The sequence below is a fragment of the Pelmatolapia mariae genome, linkage group LG10_11, assembly GCF_036321145.2.
Source record: "Pelmatolapia mariae isolate MD_Pm_ZW linkage group LG10_11, Pm_UMD_F_2, whole genome shotgun sequence".
In the NCBI taxonomy this organism is placed as follows: Eukaryota; Metazoa; Chordata; class Actinopteri; order Cichliformes; family Cichlidae; genus Pelmatolapia; species Pelmatolapia mariae.
This window is the reverse complement of record NC_086236.1, coordinates 59,425,265-59,451,056: the sequence shown is the minus strand read 5'-3', so window position 1 is coordinate 59,451,056 and position 25,792 is coordinate 59,425,265. Positions and strand designations below refer to the sequence as shown.

At 42.1% G+C, this 25,792-nt stretch overlaps 2 protein-coding genes across 3 annotated transcripts in view; one reads left to right on the top strand and one right to left on the bottom strand.

The window, feature by feature from the left end:
- Positions 1 to 1,530: 1,530 nt before the first annotated feature.
- cacng6b (calcium channel, voltage-dependent, gamma subunit 6b) lies at positions 1,531 to 8,951 on the top strand. Of its 2 annotated transcripts, none has more exons than XM_063487454.1 (5): positions 1,531 to 1,586; positions 3,174 to 3,887; positions 6,384 to 6,458; positions 8,068 to 8,205; positions 8,335 to 8,951. In XM_063487454.1, exons 2-5 carry the CDS (start codon positions 3,530 to 3,532, stop codon positions 8,553 to 8,555), a joined length of 792 nt encoding a protein of 263 aa, XP_063343524.1. In that variant the 5' UTR covers positions 1,531 to 1,586; positions 3,174 to 3,529; the 3' UTR covers positions 8,556 to 8,951. The 2 variants fall into 2 exon arrangements, with proteins under 2 accessions (XP_063343524.1, XP_063343525.1); XM_063487455.1 differs by having other exon boundaries at positions 1,546 to 1,586; positions 3,524 to 3,887.
- A 5,241-nt stretch (positions 8,952 to 14,192) lies between these two features.
- The window catches only part of cacng8b (calcium channel, voltage-dependent, gamma subunit 8b), a 29,157-nt gene continuing 17,557 nt past the window's right edge, over positions 14,193 to 25,792 (bottom strand). The window contains exons 2-6 of the mRNA XM_063486845.1: positions 24,898 to 25,187; positions 23,622 to 23,846; positions 20,583 to 20,666; positions 18,086 to 18,226; positions 14,193 to 16,755 (exon numbers count right to left, since the gene is read on the bottom strand). Coding sequence (XP_063342915.1) covers positions 15,953 to 16,755; positions 18,086 to 18,226; positions 20,583 to 20,666; positions 23,622 to 23,844 — 1,251 coding nt within the window. The 5' untranslated portion in view covers positions 23,845 to 23,846; positions 24,898 to 25,187 and the 3' untranslated portion in view covers positions 14,193 to 15,952. The remainder of the gene's footprint in view (positions 16,756 to 18,085; positions 18,227 to 20,582; positions 20,667 to 23,621; positions 23,847 to 24,897; positions 25,188 to 25,792) is intronic.

The following is a 25,792-nucleotide window of genomic DNA, read 5'->3' as shown; positions in this document are numbered from 1 at the left end:
AATCATCAGATGCTTCAAGTGGGCAAATACTCTTAGTCAGTACTACTTAGAAGCATGAAACTAAGAATTTGCTGTAGCTGTAATATGCATAAGTGTGAACGGCATGCGCATGGGTGCATACATGAGCGTACAGTTCAAGCATAAATCAGCACTGCTGACAGGGGCACTACAAGACATATGAACAAGACTGTTCATATCAGCAAAATGTAGAATATTGATGGCCTCCAACTGCCTGTGGACACTTTGGATCTATCTTATATGATGGACGAGCAGTGATGGTGTGTGTAATTAGAGGAAGCGATTTTAAAGAATTGGCACACATGTGTGCCTTAAAACAGATAGCTGTCCTCCACATTAATTAATCTATCATGGATGTCATGCATTTAGCATGTGTCCTCTGTCTGAAGAGGCCGTCTGCAGACTGAAAAAAGGAAAAGAGAAGCAGAGTTTGACTGTTTTGGACATTCCAGGTGTTTATTTCCCTGTCACAGCCTGCGGCCTACTTTGTCCCTTTTTTGCGATTGTCTCCTGTTCTGTGTTTCTGTCCCCGACTCACTCTTGGTTTGCATCCCCGCACTGCCCCCACCTACCCCACCCCCGCCCTCCCTTAGTGTTGCTGGCTGCAGGGTTTGGCCTCCCTCTCTCTCTCTCTCGCTGTGCCACGTATGTAACCTAAACTGTGGAACGGCCAAGCAGGGATGGGCCACGAGAAAAGCTTTCCACAAGATCAGCCTGAGCCTCTGAAGTCTCCCTGGACCTTGTTCAGTGAGGAATGAAATGGGGGCTGCACATTCTCATTTTCCTCTCTGTACCGCTTCATTTCAGCCAGTGTTGTCCATTTCTGCAGCTACCTCAGACTTCAGCATTCCCTTACAGTTTTTACTCCCCTTTTATCTCCTGTTCTCATACGTCTTTTTTTCCCCTCCTATATGCGTCCCTGCATGCTGTGGCTCTTTTTAAACCCTGAGTACACTTTCAATCTGTCTCTCTGTTAGATTTTCACCTCTTCACAGTGTATTGTGTTGCTGTAGAATGCTGTTCTGGCCCCTCTCATATAAACACAGACTCCTCCTTCACTCTTACTTAATGTCATTAACAGGTGGCTGTCCGAAATAGACACACACACACACAAACAGCAAGGCTGTTGCAGATACAGACATGTTTTTTATCATGCTGGCAGGCTTGTCGTCATGTGAGCGGACCACCCTGCAGCAGCTTTCCTTGCTGATTTAAAATTTGAAACATGTATGGAGCATGAGCTGGATGCTGTTGAGATTAAATGTGAGGTGTAAGCACAGTCTGGGGGCCAAACACCAGACACACACACACACTCACCCACCCACACACACAGACGAGCGCACACGCATTTAATGGGCGACAGTGTTAACCAACCAGACTCCAACCCCCTTCACATCCCCCACCTCTACTCCTTTACACTCACTTTCCATAACTCTTACGTTACTCTCTCCCACCCCTTTCCTCTCTCTCTCTCACTCTCTCTATCTCACTCTCACATCACTGCTCTCCCCCCTCTATTAAGTTTCATGCTTCTCTTCCTCTCGAACTGAACAACACACACGACACAGGTCAGATTTATTCTTCTTTTCAATCAAGTGCATTAGCCAGCTGTTGCTTTCTTACGCCCACGTGTCACACAGGTGGCGGTGGCTGTCACCGGTCAAGCGGTAGAGAGAATTTCTAATTTTCACGACAGAAAATGCAGCATGAAGTTATATCCTGTGTTCAGACGCTTTAGAATTTAGGCTACTTCACCAAAGTTTTCATTGCATTATAGTATATATCTTTGTATACATGCTCTATATACCCTGCTAAGCATAATCTGCAAAGTAAGCACTTGTTTGTGTCACCCACCCTGAGAGCAGCTTGGCTCCTCTGAGCCGTCTGATCACACTGTGGTTAATATGAATGTAATGTGATCAAGGTTTGTAATTCTATGACCACTAATTTGGCTGTCAGCAGCTGCAGTATTGATGTTCTTTATTACAGTTAATGTTGGAGGGTTATTTTAATGCACGGTTGCTATTCCATACCTTTGGTTCATTAGTGACACGTATGTATCTGCCTTTTGTTAGCTATAAAATGATTTTTACCCCAACTGTCACTTAGTGCTTGTTGATAAGCTGATATTATTGTTTATTGACATTGCAGAACCACCTTCTCATGCTCTGTGTAAATGCTGTCTGCTCTTACTGAATTGTTATTATTGTGATTATTGCGGGGAAGACGACATGCAGCACGACTAAATGACAATGAAATGTTTTTTGTTACATATTTATTATGTTTATTATTATGTCTCCTCACATACTACAAAGTATCAAAGACAAAGGCTTTGCGGTGAGACTTTGCACATGTTGCCTATATAAAACCTCTGATGCTGTCAGCCCAAAGCTCTGAATTAGGTGATCCGCCAACTGTGTGTGGCCTGCTGGTGCTGCTTTCCGAACTGGCCAGGCCTCTCGCCTCCACTCTGTGACCTGTTGGACCTCACAGCAGAGTTAATTACTATAGCCCCTCTCTCTGTCAGAGGGTTCAGGATTGAATTATCACCTCTCGTGCAGACCATCGACACCGTTGTGCCCCGTCACTCACTTTGTTTAAATCGCTCCAAAGGTCCCTCGCTCACAGTTGAAAGTCTCTGTAAGCTGGGACCAAACTCGTGCTGAAGCGCACATGTGCAAGTGCACAGCCGCTGCTACATATTCCCAGTGTTCCCGGTATAAGTAATGCAGCCTGAGAGGTATTTGTGGCAATCCATTATCCCCTCAGATCAAAGGGGATCTGTGTCTAAGCCAGAGACGGTGTACCTGCTCAGAGAGACGATGGGTTGTCAACTCATCTGGGAAACTGGAAGCTGGGTGGTCCGGTGTGACACTGTGGCGTTATCTCTCACCTTGACCTTGCACAAACCTACTCCAGTAGCTCTTCCAGTCGAATTGTTTCTACATCTCCTGCAAAATCTGCCTTTCAGGGAATGCCATATGGCTTATCTATTGTTGGCTGAGAGCATTTCATATGGCTTTTAGGGAGGGAATACTGTAGATGCTGATAAAGCTGTTGGAAATTAAATATTACGCTGGTGATGAAAGGATTTTGCTCTGGTGAAGCATATGCTGGCTACTCTTTCATCTTTCTGTTTCATCTCTCTTTTTCAGAGGACTGGACGGAAAACAGACAGACAGGCTCTCCTGGTCCTTGCCTCCATCTATCCCATTTTGTTATTACCTCACTTCATCTGCCCCCCTCTCCACTTCACAGTAGTTCTATTCATATCTCTTATGTCCAGCCCATTTATTTTTACTTGATCTTCTCACTGCTTTTACTCAATTTACCCGTCCATCACAGGACAGCTGATAGCTCTCTTACAAACTTTCGCCTTCCGAACCTAAAACATCTCATTATTTGATTCCAATTAAAACACTTTTCATCTATTATCTGCTTCTCTAATCTTCATTTGAGGTGTCCCGTCCCATCCCCTGTACTTCTTCGGTTCTGGCCACTTCAGATCAGTATGTGGTCCAACTTCTTTGTACAACAGGATGAGGAGGGTCGCACAGGGGTGGCAGGACAGAGTGGAGGTTTGGCTGGAATGAAAGGTGGTAGAGGACAGAGGCGGATCCACAAGATGAGCGACAGCCAGGAGGGAAAGATCAAGCTGGCTTTCTTTGTCTCTATCGTTGGTGTGACCCTCACGGTGCTGGGCATGGGGACAGAGTTTTGGGTGGAGCTGGCCCAACCAAAGAATTTCAGCGGCAACCAGACCTGCCAGATGGCCCATTACGGCCTTTGGAAGGGCTGCATCCGCACCCTATGGGTGGATGACATAGACCCAGAGAGGACAAGCTGTGGTCCTGCTGATCTACCTGGAGGTGAGACCTCAGAGTGGTGTGTGTCTGTGTGAATTTGTATAAATCTGTTTGTCCTGTGATCTGCACAAGATGAGCTGGTGAGTTTCTGCAGGGACTATTTTGTGTTTAACTCCCTGTCTGCTTTCCTTGCAAGTCTGAATTGAAGCTGCCATCATGTTACAGTATGTGTATCGGTATCAAAGTGGATTAACAGCAAGGGGTCAGAGACTGTTTGTAGAAAGAAGTTGCTGACATCACTCTTAATCACTGCAGGTTTTCTGTGCCATGACAAATGTTGTAAAATAAGAGTGAGCTGTCATAGCTGATATAATGTATGCCCCCTGGGAATACATTTGTAGGTCTTTGTATCTGAACTCATAAGAGGCTGAAAAAAGCTCTGTTGCCACTTTGTTTAAAAAAGTCATTTGCATCCAACGCGAACAGTCTTCATATTTCTGAGCAACATTTTTATGAGTTTTGATATAGATTTAAAAATAAATGTATTCTTTGTGTGTATGTACACTTGTGTGGATTTGCAAAGGAATAATGAGAGTTGGGTATCTGAAGCCGCTTGCGTAGATACAGTATGTATCTAGGTCATCCTACAGATAATGTGCAAATTGAATCATTAAAAAGTATAAAGCGTGAAAATGCATTCAAGTGCATAAATACAGTGGTGCTTTATCAGTTTGGATCCTGTTGGACCAACACACAGCAGCATGCAGGTACAATATACAGCATATTTGTTGGCAGTCATAACATGATCTGTGTAACAGGGCATTATTAATATTAAGATTTTCTCCTGACTAAGCATCGAGTCATCTCCTGTTTTACCAAGAGTGCAGACAGGTGATAAAGGGGCAAACCAGAAGTTTATTGTGCTGATGGACATCCATGTTTAGAGTAGTGACAGGTTCTTTCTAAAAGCACTTTATTCAACTTGACCATGGTTATGTTCTCCGGAGTGCGCCGGTTATCTGCACAATGACCTATTTCTGTCTGAAAAGTGAGTCTGGAGATGGAAAGAGGCAGGTACTGGAGGAGAAAGACTTGCTCCTGGAATCACACATGTCTCATGGATTCTGCCAGGACCCAGCAGCGGTCTGAAGAAACCACAAAGTCTCTTTAAATTTCAGAGACACAAGTGGTTCACATATACAACTTAACATGTTGTCATCACCTTGAATGATCCAGTTTTCAAGGATAATTTATCTATCCTTTGCTAATTTATCTTTCTTGCCTCTTTGACTGCTTCGAGCTGGCAGATATGATTCCAAGATGCTCTGTTGGTGTTTGAGAGAAGCCAGTATGCTTCTGACAATCTTCATCACACGTCCCAACACTGTTGGCCCACGCCGCCTGTCACAGATGGCCGTGGGCTCATCATGTTTGCAGGAAAACAAATGTTTTTGCCATCTATGGTTCCCCATTTCACATCCCTGTTTACATGCCTCTGGCTCCCGTCCCGCTCAAAGTGCGGCCTGACGATGCTGTGTCTGTCATCCCAAGACCAGCTATCCATCTTCGCTGCCTGCTGGAGAGAAACATGGCGGCTCAATAATTACAGTCTCAGCAGGGCTAGTGGGAGCAAAACCAGTTGACTGTGATAGCATAATGTGTTACAAAATCAGTATGGTTGACAAATGGACGGTCTGCTTCATTAAAAAATGTTTGCAAATGCCCTCAGCCACAGCTATATTTGTGTGGTGAGGAAGGATGTCAGAATATGTGTGTGTGTGTGTGTGTGTGTGTGTGCGCACATGCACGTGGTCATCTTGGAGCACATAATTTTCAGTGGGTGAAAGTCATCACTATGCACTTGTGAAGCCAAACGGAATCTGACTACTTCACAGTTTTTGTCTAAATATAGAGAAGGGGAAACGAGGGGGGACAGACAGGGACCGAGTGAGAGTGTATAACTAATGCAGTATTAACTAACCCCCCTGTGTTTCCTCCCCCTCTTGACATCTCCTGCTCGCTCGTCTCACCTCCTTCTCCATCTGCGGCTACCCTCTCTCTTTCCCTTCACTCACCACCCTTCCATCTGCCAACAACTCACTCCTCCTTTTCACCACTCTCATCCTCTGAGCCTGTATCCATACTTCTCGCATCTTCCTCCTTCTTTTTCACCCGGCACATCCTCTTCCCGTCTTCTGTAGCCATGTCCCTTCATTAGCCTCCATCTGCCCCTTCTCTCTGTCTACCACTATTTCTCCCCTCTGCCATCCACCCTTAGTGTTTTGCTGTCTCTCACCCTTTTTGGCGGCACCATATGTGCAGTGCTGGAGTGTGCGTATGTGTGTGTGTTTGTGTGCGAAGAGGTGTGTGTCTCTGGGTATTCCAGCTAATGCTCGATATAAATAGGAATGATGCCTGGAAGGACAGAGTGCATGGATGCATAGTAGGCACATCAGAGAAGACAAGAAGTCGTCCATAGGAGAGTGAGTGTGTAAGTGTGTGTGCGAGCGCGTGGGTGCATGTGTGTTTCTTTGTCTGATCTCTTCTTTATGCCCACAGAATCCAACTGTACTTACTTCAAATTCTTCACCTCTGGGGAGAATGCAGTCATATTCAAGAAGACAACTAAGAAGAGTGAGATGTTACACCTTCCCCTGGACATACACATTAGCAGTTACACCAGCAGCTTCTTCTTTCAATAAAGATGCTCACTGCAGTGCTCACAGGACCGTACTGGTGGTTTTTGCATGTTTTAGACCATTAACTTCCACTGCCACCCCTTTTCCAAAGCAAGCCATAAGCTATCAGACTGATTAATGTGTTTGCTGTGCTGCCCAGGGAGCCACTGGTTTCAGTGTAGTTTGGAGATAAGCTCGATGAGAATTAATAGGCTACTTACATCACAGCAAACATCAGTCATTTTTATCTTTTGGTCGTAAGTTGTGAGCAGAGGCTGTTTTGAAAATTTGCTTGCTGATATGTTTAAAGAGAAGGCGGCATTTGACATATGAGCTGTGGGAAAGTTTTGCTGTCAGTGGCTGCACAGTAGACTTGGACATAATCACACCAACAGATATGCACAGTCATGTGAAAAAAAAGTTTTCACAGTCCTGTGAAAAATAAGTAAGGGTCTACCACTTCTCAATCATAAGTCATTAGCCAATGAGCATATCCCATCTAACCCTTTCTGACTTTAACAGTGACCTTAATTTACAACATGTACTTAGTTTTTTACTCAATATGACCCGAAACTAGTGAGTGAGCCCATAAACGTGTCAGTAAATTTTTTACAGAGGTCAAATAGGAAAGGAAGCTGATAGTCATTTACCCATAGGCACAACCACAAATCTTCTTGTATCCAGAAGAGTCGAGTCGCCCCCTGCTGGTTATTACAGAAGAGTACATTTTAGGTTCTGAGTTAGCGGGAAGGTAGCATATCTATTTTGTACTGTGTTTACGGTTTATACTAACTTTGTGGCAATTTTTCAAAGCAACGAAGTGTTGACCGGGGCCCCCTGGTGGGCTATGAAAGTACTGCAACTGGACCACAGTAATAACAGAAATTCTGTTGAAATTACTCACAAGTATGTAGAGTTACATATTTATATGATTTTATTTATTTGTTTAAAAAGAGAATAAAAAGTGATAATAAGAGGTGGCTAGTCTGTGACGTTACTCGTTACTTTGACGGAAGGAATTGGTTCCTTCAAAGCATCTGAAAGACCTTCCCAGGCATGCCTGCAGCTTTCCTGCCAGAATAGCTAAAACCATGTATAGTGAAGATGGACAAAATAAAACTACTGTTTGTCTATTTCTTTCATCTCACCTCATTTTTGAGGTAATTTTCCCTACCACAACTATGACCATTCCTGTTATCTGCAATGCTTTTATTAATGAAATAATATCTACGTGCTGGAGAATCAAAAAACAAAACAAAAACAGCACAATTGGCACAGACTATTTTTTGGGGTCGCACCTGTTCAGGTTTGGAATGCCAGGAAAATCTGTTTTAAGCAGAGCCAGTACAGGAAGCAGCACAGATGACATCATTTTTGTTCTTTAACAAAAATCCAGATTTAACAAGAATCCCAGAGGAATCAAACATGTGTGAGGTGGTGTAACATAACTAGTTTCCAGACCTCACAATAATTCCTTCATCTTTTGTGCTGTAAATTTCTTTCTGCATGCACTTCTGAACATATGCACTTTATATTTTGTTATTTCTCGCTGCTCTCCCTCACAGGTCTGAATCTAGCAGCAGCTGTCTTGGCCCTTTTGAGTCTGACCATGATGGTGATGGGCTCCATATGCATTGCCATGTCGCTCAGCAAAGGAGTGCAATTCTTTCTTAAGCCAGCTTCCTTCTGCTTCATCCTATCAGGTGGGATGTGACTCTTTTTTAGTCATGCTAGGACATTTTCATGAGTATTTTAAGGATTGTAACTGCTAATTGAACTTTTAAATGTTGGACCCTCTCACTCCCTCTGTTACTTTTTATCTTCTCATGCAGGTGTACTGGTCCTACTCTCTGTCCTCATATTCCACCAGTCTGTGCTGGCCTTACTGTCCAGTGACCACTCCATACCTTTACACCATGAACTGTCCTGGTCTGTGGCCTGCGTGGGCTCAGCGGGAGGCATTCTTATTTTCGGAGGCATCCTCTTCATCATTCTCGCTCTTCCTTTCAGCCCATGGCAGAAATGCTTTCCACACAAGAACAGCGACACCTAGCCCTCCGATGCTGCACACAGTATTCACGATGTCTTTGCTTATGAGGAAGGAGAAATTAATTTCTGACAGCTGTGATGTCGAGCTTGCTCTTGGCATTGGATTTGCCAGAGAAGCCATACTAACTTGGTCTTAAATTTATGAAAGGGAGTCAACAACACATACACAACACAGCATGGCCTACAGAGGTAGATTTTGCAACGAAGTGCTTTTGTTCATTTTAGCATAAAATCGAATGACTGACGGGGCTACTGCTGACTTTTTTAGTGTTTACTCAAACCTGCGTCACAAATAGGTTTGTTAGTCCGCCTATAGCTCTACAAACATATAAACCCAAGCTTTATACTGGGATAAGTCATGTAGATGCTTTTCTTTTTAATTGCTGAGACTTTTTTTTTTTTTGAGGTTTGAAAATGTTCATAGTCTGCTTTGTATGAAAGCTCATCTCTCCCTAAAAACACAGTTAAATTAGAATATACAGTGTAGTCCATGCCCTGGAGAAACTCTTCTTATACTAATGTTTTCTGATGTGACTATTGGCAAAATTACAATATTTAGCTGTGCATTTGAAGAATTCATTACATTACACCATAGTTTAAGTTTGATGAGGGCACAGTTAGGTTAGATCATGACACAAGTTAGAACGTTGTCATGATCTAGATTGGTATAATAATAATTTAAGATAAGGGGAAAATGTTTTGTTGACCCACACACTCACTCAGTTCTCATGCCTACTAATGTCAACTGACTTTCTAATCTCCGCTTGCTGTTCTTGGAAGAATGTGACACAAAATAATGCAATAGCAAATCCAAATTTGGACTTTAATCTGTTCGAATTATAAATAAATAAGTGAAAACTTTGGAATCAGGCTGCTTAATATTGTTATTTTTTATTTCTATTTATATCATGCTTAACTTGACATATATCAACATTAAACAGTAGCAAATGCTTTGTTTTGATAGCGCTAGTAATCATATCATGTACATGTTATATGAATAGCGCAAGCAGGAAATTCTATTAAGCTTTTTAAATCTTAATATTTTATGTGTTACTATTTATTTTATTACCTGTGTTTTACACTTGTGTGAATGCTGCTTCAGTGTATCAGATGAATGTAAGTTGAATGAAATAGGTGAAACACTATGTTGTATATCAGAGAAGTATGTGGGCATGCGTCCTCTGTATATAAAAGGATTTTTTTGTGTTTTATGAATGGTCAATGCTTGTGGTGTTGTCTCTAATCACTCTATGTGCAATGCAGTAAATACAATTTATTTTTGTCATAGGATGCTAACGTCTCAAACAGGAAACGTTGTTTTACAGTATGTAAACTGTGCTCTGTTCTGCTCATATATGTACAGTATATGGCACCACTATTGGTTATTATTAAAACGATTTGACATAAAATAGCTGCCTTCCTTTGGTCTGCTGGCACGACACCATGTCTGCCCTCCAATTTGACATTCACCCATTTTCACCCCTTTGCAGCGTGACTCTTAACCCCTCTGCCAAACACCCCCCCTCCCCCAGACTCCACTCCTCTATAATTAGGCCAGAGCTCATCGCAATGCATTTCACTGCAGAGGTTGGGAAACTTAATACTTGAATTTCAACTATGTACCCCTATCCTCATACCTATGTGGCCTCCCCGTCTCGTTCTGCAACCCCGACCTCACTGCGTCACCACCAGCATGCCACCCGAGTTTTTTGCTCCATCCAAAAACCGACTGATTATCTCAGAAATAACAAATCTTCACACTCATCTCTCTGGAGACTACTTGACATCCTGGCAGTCACATACATTCCCATGCATGCATGTGTGCATGTATGCATGCACACAAGTACACACAGACTCTCATGTTTTTACCTCCCCAGTGGGCAGAAACTGAATCCACATGACACACTATCCGGGTTGTATATATAGCTGTTTAATAGTTCTACTGAGACTGCATGAAAAGTGGTTCGTAGGCACTTGTTGCATGTTTGTAAATGGAGAAATGCTTCCTGGAATTCTTTATGATGGACCTGTAGACTGAATGTGACAAGTAAAAGAGCATGAAATGTTGAAGGGCTGTCATTATTGATTGTATATATAAATATATATGTAGATATATGATATATATGATAAACTGTTAATGGTTCTTGTGCAGTAGATTTGTTTGCTTTGGCAGTCCCTCTCCTTCAATGTTTCATCACAGTCATCCTTATTGTGACTGCAGCTACGTTGCAGTAGGTATGATAATACGCAGGGAAAGACACTCACTAATCCTCAGGGTGCTGGAGCACTTCTAGGATTCTCGGGCCCCTTGTCAAGGATGTCACTGCTTCCTCCTGCTCTAATGCATCTGGAGTATCATCTCTTGTCAGTAATGGGAGTCTTTGAGCTGCCACTCCTCTGCATCCCTCTGAGGAGAGTAGTGACCGAAGCACACCTTTACAGTATTTTGTAATCGTTTGTGCAAAAAACGTGCATGAGGTACCAGATGGGCCTATGAGGGGAAAAAAAGTTATTTGGAGGTAGGGCTCAGTGAATTAACTTTCAGTTGCTCTTCTCATTATCTTCTCTGGCAAGTACCACCCATCTGGCACTATCCATATATTTGCAAATATTAGGAGCCTCAAGACTGACAGGGAAGGTTGAAATCGTTTTAGGATCACAGCAAACAAAACATTAGCTGAGAGTCCTTGAGCCAAAGTAACTACTAAGAGCAGTGTTTATGACAAACTGTGTGTGTTATTGGCAAGTGGTGAAATATCACAGTTGCTGTAATGTACTGCACTCGCTTTAAAATTCTACTCTACTAAATATTTATGGAAAATAATGCAATGATTGCTCCAATACGTCAAACAGTTAAATCTGGCTTTAGCAGATTAAACTGCAGCATTAAAATTGCGCCTGTATGTTAGTTAAGGGATGACGATAATAATCCTTCTTCTTAGTCTTTCGGCTGCTCCCTTGAGGGGTCGCCACAGCGTCTCATCTGCCTCCATCTCAGCCTATCCCTAGCATCCTCCCCTGTCATACCAACACTCTTCATATCCTTCACAACACATCCATAAATCTTCTCTGTGGTCTTCCTCTTTTCTTCCTGCCTAGAAGCTCTATCTTAAACATATTTTGTCCAATTTATCCGCTATTCCTTATGTGAACATTTCCAAACCATCCCAACTTTGCGTGTCTAACTTGTCAACTACTCAACCTAACTGCTCCCTCTGATTTTCTCATTTCTAATCCTGGCCATTCTGGTCATGCTTAGTGAAAATCTTAACATCTTCAAATCTGCCACCTCCAGCTTGGGCCTCCTGTCTTTTGGTCAGTGCCACTGTCTTCAAAACATACATCATAGCAGGTCTTAATACTATTTTATAAACTTTCACTCTTGCTGCTATAATTCTGCTACTAACCACCCTGACACTCGCCTCCATCCACTCCACCCTGCTTACACCCTCTTCTTCACCTTTTTTTTGTGCTCTATATGCTGCTTTGCATGGTATTTAAACTCACCTCCACCTTCACTACATCTCCTTGCAACTTTACCTTTCCTGTCTAGCTCTCATTCACACACATGTAGTCTTACTTCTACTAACTTTCATTCCTCTTCTCTCTTGAACATACCTCCACGTCACCAGGTTCTCTTCCACCTGGTCCCTACTCTTACTTCAGATCACATTGTCATCTGCAAACAGACCTCAGAGACTCCTGTCTGACCTCATCTGTCAGCCTGTCCATCACAATCTCAGTATGATAATAATCCAACTATTTAATAACATAAAAGTGACAGAGGCCATCATGAATACCTTTAGTTTTGATGCTTTAAGTAAATTTTGTTGTAAATACCTTATCTCATGGCACTTTTTTTTAAGATTACTTTGATTTGGATCATAGTTGAAATGGTCTCTTGACCAAACAGTTAAATATGCTCACATCATGTTCAAACTACTGACAGTCATGATGGCGTACAGATGAAAGCTGGGTTCTCCTTAATTTTTTAGCTCTCTAATGATATGGTGAAGTACTAACTTCAACTCTGCAACAATGTAACTGGCCAAGCTTTGGCATTTTACCATTTTGTCACTTGCAGAGTGAGCAGAAAAATGAATTGCTCTCCTTAGCTGTAATTGAAAAAATATATTTAAAAAAAAAATGCAAATATTCGCTTATTTCAAAGTATTAAGTGCAAAAAAGGATCTTCTAATTAACTGAGAAGTCCATTCTCAGTCATGAACTAGACTAGCAGATCTCATGTTCAAGGTCATAGTTTGGTGCACTACTGGGTGGTTTTCAGCAGCATTCTGTTTTTAGATTGTTCCTTACAAGTCCCACTGTGTCTCTTGGCACTTGTTTCTCTGCAGTGGGTGCTGGATTTCTTCCAATGTGTCAGAATGGGGATCCTTCAACTTGATTTTCCTTTTTGGGAAGTGGATGAAGTTGCAAGGAGCCAAATCTGGTGGTGAGCAAAGGTTGTGTTTGTCTAGCCAAGAAATCTTGCGCTTTTTAGTGCACTCTGAGCCATCACGAGGTGTCACACTCGTATAGTTCAGAAGGTTTCTGTGGAATATTCTCCCTAAGACGTTACAGCAGAACTCCATCTTTACAGTCTGTCCCTGGGGGCTGAATTCACAATGGTGAACCCAAGAAAAGAAAAAGAAAAAGAAAAGATGAACATAGTCTCACTACTAATCTTGAAATCTGTAGATTCAACTCAGAACAGCTGAAAACCACTTGGTCTTACCCAGCACCCCAGCTTTCATAATCAGCAGTTATCCTCCGCACAATATTTAGGTGAGTCTGAAACAGAAGTTGATGATTGCTCTCAGGTATAAGGTCCATGACCTCTGCCAAATTGCAGGTCACAGTGTAAGCAGTCTATAGGGGACTCTTGTTGTTGTTGTTTTCATAACTTTTTGATCCACTTATATGGACTGGAGAGTCTTAACTGACAGGAGTCATACTCAATGTTTTGCTACTGCTTCAAGGTTTGGCATGACGCATGTTCAGAGGTGCTCCTCTGCATACCTTTCACCTGCATACCTGCAGACCATTCTCTGTAAACCCTAGAGATGGTTGTGTGGGAAAATCCCAGTAGATCAGCATTTTCTGAAACACTTAGCCTGACAACAGCAACCATGCCACTTTCAAAGTTACTTAAATTACCTTTCTTCCCCATTCTGAAGCTCGATTTGAACTTCAGCAGGTCGTCTCGCTGATATCTGTATGCCTAAATGCACTGAATTTCTGCCATGTGACTGGCTGATTAGATACTTGAGTTGACAACATAATAAAGTGTCTATCAAATTAATGCCTAATTAACTTGTTTTTGTCAACCACCATAAAAAATTAAAATAAACTAAATAATTTTATCTATATGAGTGGCTTTGCACTGAACATGAACAGAATTAAATCTGAATCTTTATGATTCAACTGTGTTTTTTCACAGCCTTCTACTGTAGCGCAACAATAAGAAAAAGAACATGAAACATAAATTAACTGCAGGACTTTTTTTAGTACAGTATTTGTATTGCTTCATTTACTCGTGTAAAAAATCAGAATATTCCACCTTTTTAGATAAAAACACACACATTTTTGTTCAGTCTACTTCTGAGGTTCTACTGAACAACAAAAAAACAAAACAAAAGACAGCACTCTGTAAATATTTCTGTTATTGTTTTTTTTATAAACTTCGTGCAATACAGTGTTTTAAGTTTATCACACATTTAGATAAACCATAATCATTTATCTAGATATATCTATTCTCAACTACATACTATTCATATTGCCCACATAAATGCTATCTGTGTGCATTTTTAATCACATTTTTTTCTTTTTCTGAAATGAAATCAAAGAAATGAAAATAATCTGGAAGCATCTGGTCATTGTTTTTGTTTCTTCATTATACCACGTAGCAGGTGAATCCACAGTTTCCACCTAGATCTGCAGTCACTCGGGACAGTTTGGAAGAGGGTGGGATGGCTGGGTGTTACATGTGTCTACATTCTCATCAACATAAACAGCGCAGAGTTCAGACTCAGGAGTTACTGGGGAAGCACAGTGAAAGGAATCTTTGGGGAGCTTAAGGGGTTGTCTGTGGTGAAGCCGCCATTGGTGATAAAGTAGGGAAAACACTGATCGTGTGGCCGTAAATGGGCAGATATGGCGGGCCAGGGTTGGCGGTTGAAACCACCCGACAAGAGTCCAGGGACGGCACTGGGAGCAAAACACTTAAGCCAAACCGGCTCGTTCCAAAATGCATACCCATTTTGAACAGTGGTCCCGAGAAACATGTCTATAGACGTTACAAATATATGTATGCATAATTACAATGTACAGGTATCTTTTTTAAACCCTTTAACCCACATATACAGAGTGTTTTTCTTTTTTGCCACTGAAAATGATGATTTGCATGTGTCACTTTGGGACTTTTCATAGAAAAAAATCTGCTTTTTTTGTTTTGTTTTTCTCCTCAGGCAGCAACCTTCACCTGATTCTGTACAAATGTCTCTATGTCTATGTCTCTTTTTTTTCCTGCTACGTCTGAGCAGAGGTTCTGTTAATGCCCAAGAACAAACATCTTCAACACGACTAGAGCTACAATTACTACTGTTCACACTGATTAGAATGGAAATAAGACTAACAGAGGCCCATAGAAAACTCAGACTCATAATAACAATGAAGTTGGTGAGCTGTCGCAGTCACTCACATTATTGTTGCATTTCTTTCGGTATCAATATTGGAAGACAATTTACAGTATTCACATCTGACTTCATCATATAAATGAAAATCATATAACATTTGGGTTAAAAAAAAATTATACAGGCTCTCATTCTCCCACGTTATTGTGCACACTCATGCTGGACACTGACATATTACAGCTCACTGTTAGTCCCAGTGGCTCTGCATGGAAGAGATTCACAGTAAAAGTCACAAAGGAAAAAAAAATGTGAAAATTAAAATTTCATTCTAAATTATAGTGTTTGCACATACAGCTAGCCTGTAATAACTCTAAGAATAATCACAACAACAATTTTACATCAATGATGGCCTGGTTAAATTAGCGGTAATATTGCACAAAAATTATGTGAAACATTTTCATAATAGCCCAAGGTTAATTGCGTTTGATCATTAACAAAATAAATCATTTCTAGCACATTAAAATATCAAAATAGTTTTATTGTGAAAGTTCATTGTTGTTGTTATTATCGCTCTGTTATTACTCTTCTTTTTATTCTCAGTGAGATTGAGTAGACCAAATAACAGTGAACATGGAGGGAGAGATGTAGCGTTTTACCTGTCTGCCTGTGTTTCTACCTCCTGTTGAGCCTGCAGTGCTCCTTTCTGGCTTCCCTCTTTCTTTACTATCCATCCTCCTCCCTCCTCACCTCCCCCTCTAATACCCTTCCTCTACACAGGTGTTGTTTTTCTATTGAGGGTGTTAGAGTTGCTCTCCCTGTCTCCCTTCAGCCTGTCCAGAGTCCCCATCCCTCGCTCCCTGTCGACTGTGGATGAGGTGAAGGGCGGAGGGCCAGAGCCCACAGAGTTGGGAATTGGTGGATTGGAGTTGGAAGAATTGGAAGGGTTGTGGGACTTGAGTGATGGGAGAGTGCCGCTCATCATCACCCCCCCTCCCCCTACGCCTCCATCCTTTGGAAAGCAGTTGTGGAGCTGGTAGAGCGTGGCCCTGTCCACCGTTCCATACATGGGTGGCAACCCTCCCAGCTTGGGGTCACGGGACAACGTGTACAGGGAGATGTCTCCTCCAGCCAGGGCTGTGTGGGAGCGAGAGTGCGGGTTGGGTAGAGTGGACACTGAAATGGGGCCCTGGGAAAGTAGTGCAGAGGGGGGCAGCCCGAAGTTCTTTCCTCCACCTCCCCCCACAGGCGAGGGGTCTCGTGAGCGGGAAGGGTCGGTCGAACGGGATGAGGAGCGAGAGCGGCGCCGGAAGCGATAGCTGGGCAGGCGGAGCATGGCGTGCGTGGTACTTTTGAAAATGTCGGTGCGAGAACGGCAGCGGAGCTCCTTGTTCTTCTCGATGTAGATGTTGACAGCCAGCACCCCCACCATTTCAGCCATAATGAAGGAAAGGCCTCCAAAGTAAAAGGACCAACCATAGGAGTACTGCCATTTCTTATCCTCATCCTTCTTCGGAGAAATGTCCCCCAGCGCAGCCGAGATGTAGACAATCACACCAATTATGTTGCTCAGACCTGCGACAGCACAGAAATACGATATTTATAAAAGATGTACACAAACATGGGCCTGCATACAGTGCTAATAATACATAAATTCGTCTGACATTTGTTAATAAAAACAACAGGTAGCCATTAAATTGGCAGCGGCAGGCACTCCCAAACAAAGCATAGAAACTGTTGTGCCACATGATATTCTCCAGAACATTGTTCACACATCTACCCTGCTAAAAAAAAGTTATAGCAACCATTTAAAACGCATCAGATCTCAATGGAAAAAAATGCAGGATATCTACACTGATATGGACTGGGTAATGTGTTAGGTACAAACAAATGCTACATCATTTCAAGGAAAAGAAAATTGTCATCCTACAGAGAAGCTGAATTCAAAGACACTGCAAAACCAAAGTGAAAAAATGATGCAGGACTGAAACAGAATGTCCCAGACATTAAATCTACCGGATTTAGATCAAGTGATGGTGGGAGCCAGTTAATGGTATCAATTCCTTCATCCTCCAGGAACTGCCTCCATGCTCTCAGCAGATGAGCATTGTCATGCACCAGGACGACCCACTGCACCAGCATATGGCCTGACAGTGGACCCAAGGACTATATCCTGATACCCAATGGCAGTCAGGGTGCTGTTACCTAGCTTGTAGAGATCCTTGCATCCCTCCATGGATACGCCTCCCCAGACCATCACTGATCCACCACCAAAACGGTCATGCTGAACGCTATTACAGGCAGCATAACGTTCTTCTCCAGACCCTTTCACATCTCTCACGTGTTCAGGGTGAACCTGGTCTGATCTATGAAAAGCACTTGCTGCCCATGATGGACCTGCAAATTCTAGTATTCTATGGCAAATGCTAACCTAATCGGGCTCCACAGTGCTGAACAGTGAGGACAGGGCCCACTAGAGGATATCAGGCCCCGAGGCCACCCTCATGAAGCCTGTTTTTGATTATTTGGTCAGGCACATTCACACTAGAGGCCTGCTGTAGGTAATTTTTGACCCTAGCCAAATGCAAAACTAGTGAAAAAACAGTCAGGAAAAATAAGGAGGGAAAAATGTCATTTCCTCTCTAGGGGGTTGTCTCACTGTTGTCCCTCTAGTGCATCCGTGTTAATTTCATTAACTCCAAAAGAGATGAAACTGATTAACAACCCCCTCTGCTACTTAACCGACCAGATCAATATCCCAGAGGTGTAACTGACTTGGCACTACTATAAAAAAGTGTTCCTGTAATGTTTTTTTTTAGCAGTGTAGATAAATACATGAAGACATGTGCACACAAGCACAGATACTGAGCTACATACAGAGTTACGTAAAACGGTCCTCACTTACCTGCAGCCACGAAGAGGATCCCTGCCCCCAGGATAATGTTCCTTTTGCTTTTATAGAAACGACTAGCAGCAATGCAAACTCCTCCCATCAACAGAAGGATGGCACTAAGGATGGGGAAGATGTTGGAAGCCCTGACTACCCCTAAAAGGATGGAAGATGAAGAGTAAATGAAACAATCAAGAGGCTATTACTGTGCAACATGACATAAAGAAACTTAATGAATAGAAGATTTTCACCAGATCAAAACTTGCTTTTGAAAAAGTTTGTGTAATATCATCATATTACCTGAATAAGCACAAGTTATTTACAATGAATAGCTCTTGTATACAGGACAGAATAGTCAATTGTGTCATAGGTTTTCTAACAGAGTATTACAAGCATTTTATTCTGAAATAGGTCTGTTAGAAAAACCCTATACAAAAAATAAGATCATTGTTGCAACTGTGATTGGCTTCTTCATTAAATCAGCATGCAATTGTTGTGCCTGTGCTGCAGGCAAATTTACAAATTGCTCTTCTGATGTGTTTTTGACAAAGTAGCTGCTCAGAGAGTGTTTATTGCAGTCTTAACAAGTGCATCCTGGCACTACGACAACAAGGACTAAATCTTTTATGTCTAATTTGTAGCACTTTCACATTTAAAGAAAACATTTATTCTCTGTCTGAAAAAAGTACCACAAGGCTCCATTTTTGGACCTCCATCTTTCTCTTTGTACCCGTTGGCACTATTTTCCAGACACATAATATTTGCTTTAACTGTTATGACTGTCAAGTTTATTTTTATAGTGAAACACATTGGTGCATGCCCTGTCCAGCCTTTCCTTAACTGGCTTATTGATTAAATTTTCCAAAATTTAATGAGAGCAAGACAGAAGTTATGTTGTTCCAGTGGCACCAACTGTACCTCCTGTGTCACATTTTCTTCTTGACCTTATATAAGAAATTCATTATCACTAATTTAGGTGTGAAAATGAATCATTCTCTATTGTTCGATCCTCATGGGAACACAGTGTCTAATTCCTGCCTTTTCCACTTGAGGCTGCTGTCACAAATCAAGCCTCTCCTGTCCATATGCAAACCTTGAAACATTAATTCATGCTTTTATTATGTCTCATCTCGATTACTGCAATGCACTTTTCATAGGAATTAGCTTGACTTCACGCTCCTTTGCACCTCCTACAATTGGTGCAAAACGCTGCCGCTAGATTTTTATCTGGTGCAACCAATAACACTCCAATTTTAGCTTCTCTACACTGGCTTCCAGAGCCTTTACAAATCCACTTTAAAATCCTTTTATTTGTTTTTAATTCTGTAAGTGGTTGTGCCCCGTTTCAGCTGTGTGCGCTGTTACATCCTTACATCCCGTCTCGTTCTCTCAGGTTAGCAGACCAGACGACTTCGCTTGTTACAAAGATGCAACACAAACTCAAAGACGATAGAGCTTTCACAGCTGCGGCTCCATATATGTGGAATGATTTGCCATCGCACGTCAGGCAGTCTCCTTCACTTGCTGTTTTTAACTCTGGTTTATAGACACACTTTTATGCCATGGCCTTTGACCCAGTGTGTTCTGTAACTTTTACCCTTTGGCCTTGGTTGGTCTTTTATATTTTTGCTGTTATTGTGCAGCACTTTGATCTGCACTGTAGTTTTTTTTTAAGTGCTTTATAAATAAAGTGGTATGGCATGGTAACCTAAGCCATGTTAAAATAAGAAAGATAAGGAAAATCGTTCTGAGCTGACATCAACTCGACACAAGAGTAGAAAACCCATTGAAAACCAAGCGTTTAGTGCTGTCTGACCCCTGACCTTTTGGCTCACTGTGATTTCTTTCGCTATGCTTAATATGATCATCTAACATTGAAACTGTAAGAGGCATAGGTCCCTATAAGGATTACAAGGAAGAAATTATAGCCAACCTGTTTCTGTGCTCCTACTGTAGTGACAGGTGGAGAAAAACATTCTATGTCCTTGTTAACCAAGGTTTAGAAAATGTAAGAAAAATGGGTAAAATGCTATGAAATAATTAAATATGTTGAAATTTGCTTTAAATAAAATACACAGAATACTTTTTTGAGGAAATTAATTACTCAGTTCTAGGCACCCAATTGAATCAAACCCTTCCCATGTGGCCCCCGGTCCTTTCAGGAGGTCTGCCAACCACACACACATACACACACATTAACACGCCTCTCTCATCTAGGACAACTAGGCCACAGGAGAGAAAATGCCACCTAAATGCCAGCAAAATGCCTCTGCAACATTGTAAACAGAGCACAAGCTTTTCTTTACGTATGCACGGGCACACATGCATCATATCAGTGCAGAAAGACATGACTGCAGGGCACTGAGCATGAACTAGGGCACCCCTTCTCTCATGGCTTTGTAAACCTTGTCACGTGTTTATTTCTTAATGTGATTGAGAGAATGAGCAATAAAACGGCAAGTTTAAAGCATCAAGGTGTCATTTTATACTTTGCTCTTAATTTGTAACTTACGTAGGACGTACTCTGCCCCATCATGGTCAAAGTCTGCATCCTCTGGGAAGTGGTTAATCTGAGAGCACACTCCTCTCTTCACTCCTGAGACAGACAAGAAGAAAAATGGTGACCAGACTCAACAAAAGGCAACAACTCAAAGCTGAAGCCTTATGAGATCAGTTTCTATCCTCTTGATGAAAAGACTGATTGACCTGGAAAATGTACCGTGATTCGAAAATGAATCCAAGCAAATGCGCTGAATGGTAAATTTGGGTATATTGTTTAGGAACATCATCGAGGTTAATGACTCTCGTTGTAATTACAGCTTATGTTAGTAATGTCACAAACACACAGTGAATGCACAGGCACAACGTAAATACATACAAGCAGACACACAGGCAGACCGATAACTACCCGGCGGGGTCTTGCATGTAGACAGACAGACGAACGGAGGGATGCACGGAACAATGATGACAGCCCACCACTGTTGTTGGTGGATGGATTTTGAGAAAGGTGGAGTGATGAAATGAAGAGACACAGACTGAGGGAGAGACGAACAGATGTGGGGTGAGATGGTCTCTCAGTGCTCCTACATTTCCACAGGTAGGTCTGTAAAGAAACAGATGGTGGTACAATGGGAGGGAAATATTGGATGAGCCACATGGATCAGGCATTTTTGAAACCCTGCATTATTCTATGTTGGCATTTTCCATCGTCCTTTATTAAACCACAAATCCAGGACTGTGAAAATACCACCTTATGCACACATGTTCTTAGAGTATTCTAAATCTATAGTCTTATATAAATGTAAGAGTTAGTTTTAGAAACACTGGTTCATGTGGTCTGCTTCCGTAAGAGGCAGAGAGAGTGAATAAAAGTGACGTTTCAGTGGCCAAATAGGCTAGTCAGTATTTCAGAAACTGCTGAAATGCTGGGATTTTCCCACACAATCATCTCTAGGATTTACAGAGAATTGTCTGAAAAACAGAAAACATCCAATGTGCAGCAGTTCTTTAGGTGAAAATGCTTCATTGATATGAGAGGACAGAGGACAGCTTCGTGTAATAAACCTCATTACAACCAATATATACATCTCTCAATTTATTTCATGGATTCCTATCAGCTGTGTGATGCTGTCATTCCAATATGGACCAACATTTCAGAGGAACATTTCCAGCACCTTGTTGAATTTGTGCCAGGAAATCATTAAGACAAAAGGGTCAACTGAATAAAGTATTCAATGAGTGTATGCGAACGTGCTTCCAATATCATCTCACTACATGACCTCAAACACAGCTGTGCTAAGTGACTCTGGCAGCTGACATGTTCAGTATCAGGCTCACACATTTGTGGGATTATCTAACGAAAAATCACACAGACAGATAAAATCTTCATTGACTGGTAAGTCAGTGCAACCCCACCTTAAATGAGTCTGCAGAGGGGAGAGGAGGACAGGACACGTCTATATCCACAGCACAATGTGCCACCCACCTGCAGGCATAAATCTTTTGGAGCTAGCATGTCCTGCATTTCCACCCCTTCTACACCTCACTGCATCACTGCACAACTACTGAGCATCTATCTTGGCTGAATACTCCACAGACATCAAGGATACTTGACCTCTAAGCCACGCCAAGACTCTGTCAGCTTTACTGCAGCAGAAAAGGCTGAAAACGAGAGGAAACTACAAGGAGGCAAAGATGAGGACAAACCGGTGAAAGATGAAATGTAAAAATGTTTGGGGGAGGAAGGCAGAGGGATAGCAAGTGGAAAAAACTGAGAGAGAGAGGGGTAAAGGAAAGAGTGGGTGGGGGTGCACTGCAGCAGAGCTGCAAGGGCTAGAGCTTATCTCTAATTGGCTGCTTTGCTATCAGGAAGCTTAGAGATGAGGACAAATTAGCTTTGTACAATGACCAAGCCCAGGATGGGCCAGGGATGCTTTATAAAGAGAGCCAAGCAGTTTTCCTGGAGACAAAAAAAAGCTTTTACCTCAGTCTGCATGTGAGCAAAGGCACAGATCGCAAACTCACACCACCCCTTTGCTTCTTCACTGTTAACTCCATCCCAGCTTTTACTGTAGAGTGTCAGGCAGGCAGTGTAATGTATAATGAATTAGCAGCTTGTGTTGCAGTGACACAAGAAGTGAAGATTGAGAGATGGTTGCTGCCAGATTCTGTATCTTCCGCCACTTGAAATGAGAAGCCGATGGGTGAACAGAGGCTTTTGTTTCAGCAATTGACTTGAATGAATGCATCCTGAATCCCAGACAATGATTAATGGATTATTTTGGATGAGGGTTACGCTTCAGTATCACGTAATTATATTGCAATTATGCAAAATTGTTTTTTTGGCCCTGTGGCGCGGTCGACCAAATACAAATGAAATGTGTATGTTGGTGCTGGTACTGCTGCAGTGCTGCGCCCTCCTGAACAAAGTTTTTCTAAAGTCAAGTGAGAGGTTCTTGCTGTTAGACTCTGATCCCATTTAACAGAAGAACAATGCATACTATTAAAAAAAATATGTGACTGAATAATGGGAAATGTTTTCCCATTTATAAGCTTTAACATTTCAATGAGATACGATTTTCTAGTTGGACCTCAGGAGCGGGTTTCAAGCCACCAGCTTGAAGGTTAAATAACTGAATATAGAAAATAATAAAAAGAGCCAATAAATAGAGTATAATAAACAGAGTATCAAAATTACTGCATGCAGTGATTAATGCCACATGTGATTTAAACAGTGGTTCAATTCATCTGCTGTCTGCACAGCATCCAGTCTGAAACCACCACAACCATAACTTAAAGTCACACAATGCTGTGAGTGCCCTTCCACCCTGCAACTCTATTATCTCTCTCAGTTGAATATGAACCTAAAGATCCAGAAAGTAGCTATAAGCTAGTCTGTTAAATTTCAATTTTGCCCTGTCCCAGTCTTCTCTGCACTCTCTGAACTGGAATCAACAGTCTTAACAAATCTTTTTCAAACTTTTTCAAACATGCGTCTACTTAAGTCCAAATCCCGCACACAGATTCCTGTCCATGAAAGCTCTTTTGTTACCTTCCAAGCAGCATATTCTCCATAGACCGGAGTGGGTGAGAGCACCAGGGTCCTTCTTGTCCTTATTATGAGGGTCATCCTGGGTCACGTTGGCTGTGCTGTTGCAGATGAGGGCACGGGAGTACAGCCAGTAGTCCGTGCCTATTGCCACCGTCATCAGGCCGAAGGCAGCGAATGCCCCCACGGTGGTGAGAAGGATCTGGATCCCCTTCTCACACACCATGCCTTTAAGGGAAACCAGAAAGTGGAGGAAGAGGTGAGTGAGAAGTTGGAGAGAGTGGGCATCAGGAGTGCAAATAAAAAGCATTTATCGTAGGGCAGGAGAACAAGGAAGAACTTAACAAAGTGCAGTTTATTAAAAAAGACAGCAAACAAAGAAGGTGAGATGATGAGGAGCAGGAGTTGAGGGGCACCGGTGGGAGGGAGAGAGGGAGGCGATGAGAAAAGATGAGCGCGAGGTGTAGGCGGATGTGGGAGGTGCATAAGTGGCTCTATGATGTGTCCTTGGAGGAGAGTTTAATGACTCTGCTGACTCTGCTTAACAAGACAGAATTGATGTGAAGCACAACAGATCTCACCCTCCCAAACTCAGTCTACTCCATATTCATGACCCTGACAATGTTCTCCCCCTCGGTATCAGCAGGGCTCGATGCACACACACACACACACACACACACACACACATGTCTGGTTTGCTATCCTCGTGGGGACATCCCATTGACATAATGCTTTCCCTAGCCCCTTACCCTAACCCTAACCATTAAAAATGAATGCCTAACCCTAACCCTTACCCTAAACCTAACCATAACCTAATTGTAACCCTGACAGTAAAACCGCATTTTGAGTGTGAAAATTGCTTTCAACCCCGAGGGGACCTGGATTTTGGTCCCCACGGTGCAGAAAGTCCCCACCAGGATAGTAAAAGTCAGATTTTGGTCCCCACCAGGATAGTACGAACCCGTACACACACACACACACACACACACACACACACACACACACACAGCAGATGTAACATGGGATCACCTTGCACCTACTTCTATTACAGAGGCAATGTTGGTGAACCTCTTACATACAAACATCCATGTATACACTCACACATTACATAATTCACTTACAGCCTTTCACATTGAACCAGGCAAGTGTGAAAGACAGAAAGTTGTCTCAGTATCGCAGAGTTGCCTCCACAGATATTTCTGTTGTGTTAAAAGTTTCCTTTTCACAGACACAAATGTGCTAAACCTGACGGTGCAGAGAGTGACAAAGTGAGACCTACCTGACGGCGAGTTTCTATCCTTCGACTCAATTTTGAAATCTTTCTTTTCCTCGTCAGTGAAGAACGTGCTGTCCCCTCGATCCGGACAGCATCCATCGACTGTGTTCACCCGCTCTCCTCTCTCCTTCTTGCTCTTGTCCTCTCTCTTGCCTCTGTCTCTTTCTCTCTCTTTCTTTTCGACTCACTGGAAAGTTGGTGCTGGTGGAAGTTGTGGACGGTTGTCCCGCCCTCTGCTCGTCTGCTGTTAGCAGGAAACTTGCAGATAGAAGTTCATGGTCACTGCTCTGCTGCTGCACATGAACAAAGACAGAAATATATTGCACTGTATTACATTTATGTACAGTAGTAAATATTAAGTCATGACTCTGCAGATGAGAGCTATTACGTAACGGTTGACATGAGCCATTGCTGTATTTAACTTCTTTTCACATGTGCATTTATAAGACTTTTTAGCTGGTATCATGGATAACAAAGAGCTGTATAAATTAGGACTAAATTAATAAATGGACTCTTATTGTTGCTGTGATTTTTGGGTCAACGACATATTATGAAAAAAGTAAATGTGGCACATTACATTACTTTCCTTAAATTAAAATTTCATTTTGCCAGCTCAACAGTAGGGTTAGGGCTAGGGTATCCTTCGTATCCTTATATTTGAGAAAAATGATATTTCTGTTGGCATGTGGTCATTTGGGAAGACTTCCATAAAATTCTTTAAGTTATTATGAATGAATTTAAGTTATCCCAAGTAAGATTTATAATATACTCAATATTTGCTTGGAACCAGGTTACAACCTCCGTATATTGAAATAGAAACATGCAGTTCCTCAATTGCACAGCTCTACAACAACGTTATACATTCGCCAGCCTATTTGTAAGGTCCATCTCGAGAGTA

What these genes read in the sequence shown, in the direction of transcription:
- cacng6b (XM_063487454.1), top strand. Translation starts at nt 3,530, where the DNA reads ATGTGGTCCAACTTCTTTGTACAACAGGATGAGGAGGGTCGCACAGGG. An exon ending in TCCTGCTGATCTACCTGGAG is followed by an intron (nt 3,888 to 6,383) that starts GTGAGACCTCAG and finishes TTATGCCCACAG; the next exon opens with AATCCAACTGTACTTACTTC. An exon ending in CAAGAAGACAACTAAGAAGA is followed by an intron (nt 6,459 to 8,067) that starts GTGAGATGTTAC and finishes TCTCCCTCACAG; the next exon opens with GTCTGAATCTAGCAGCAGCT.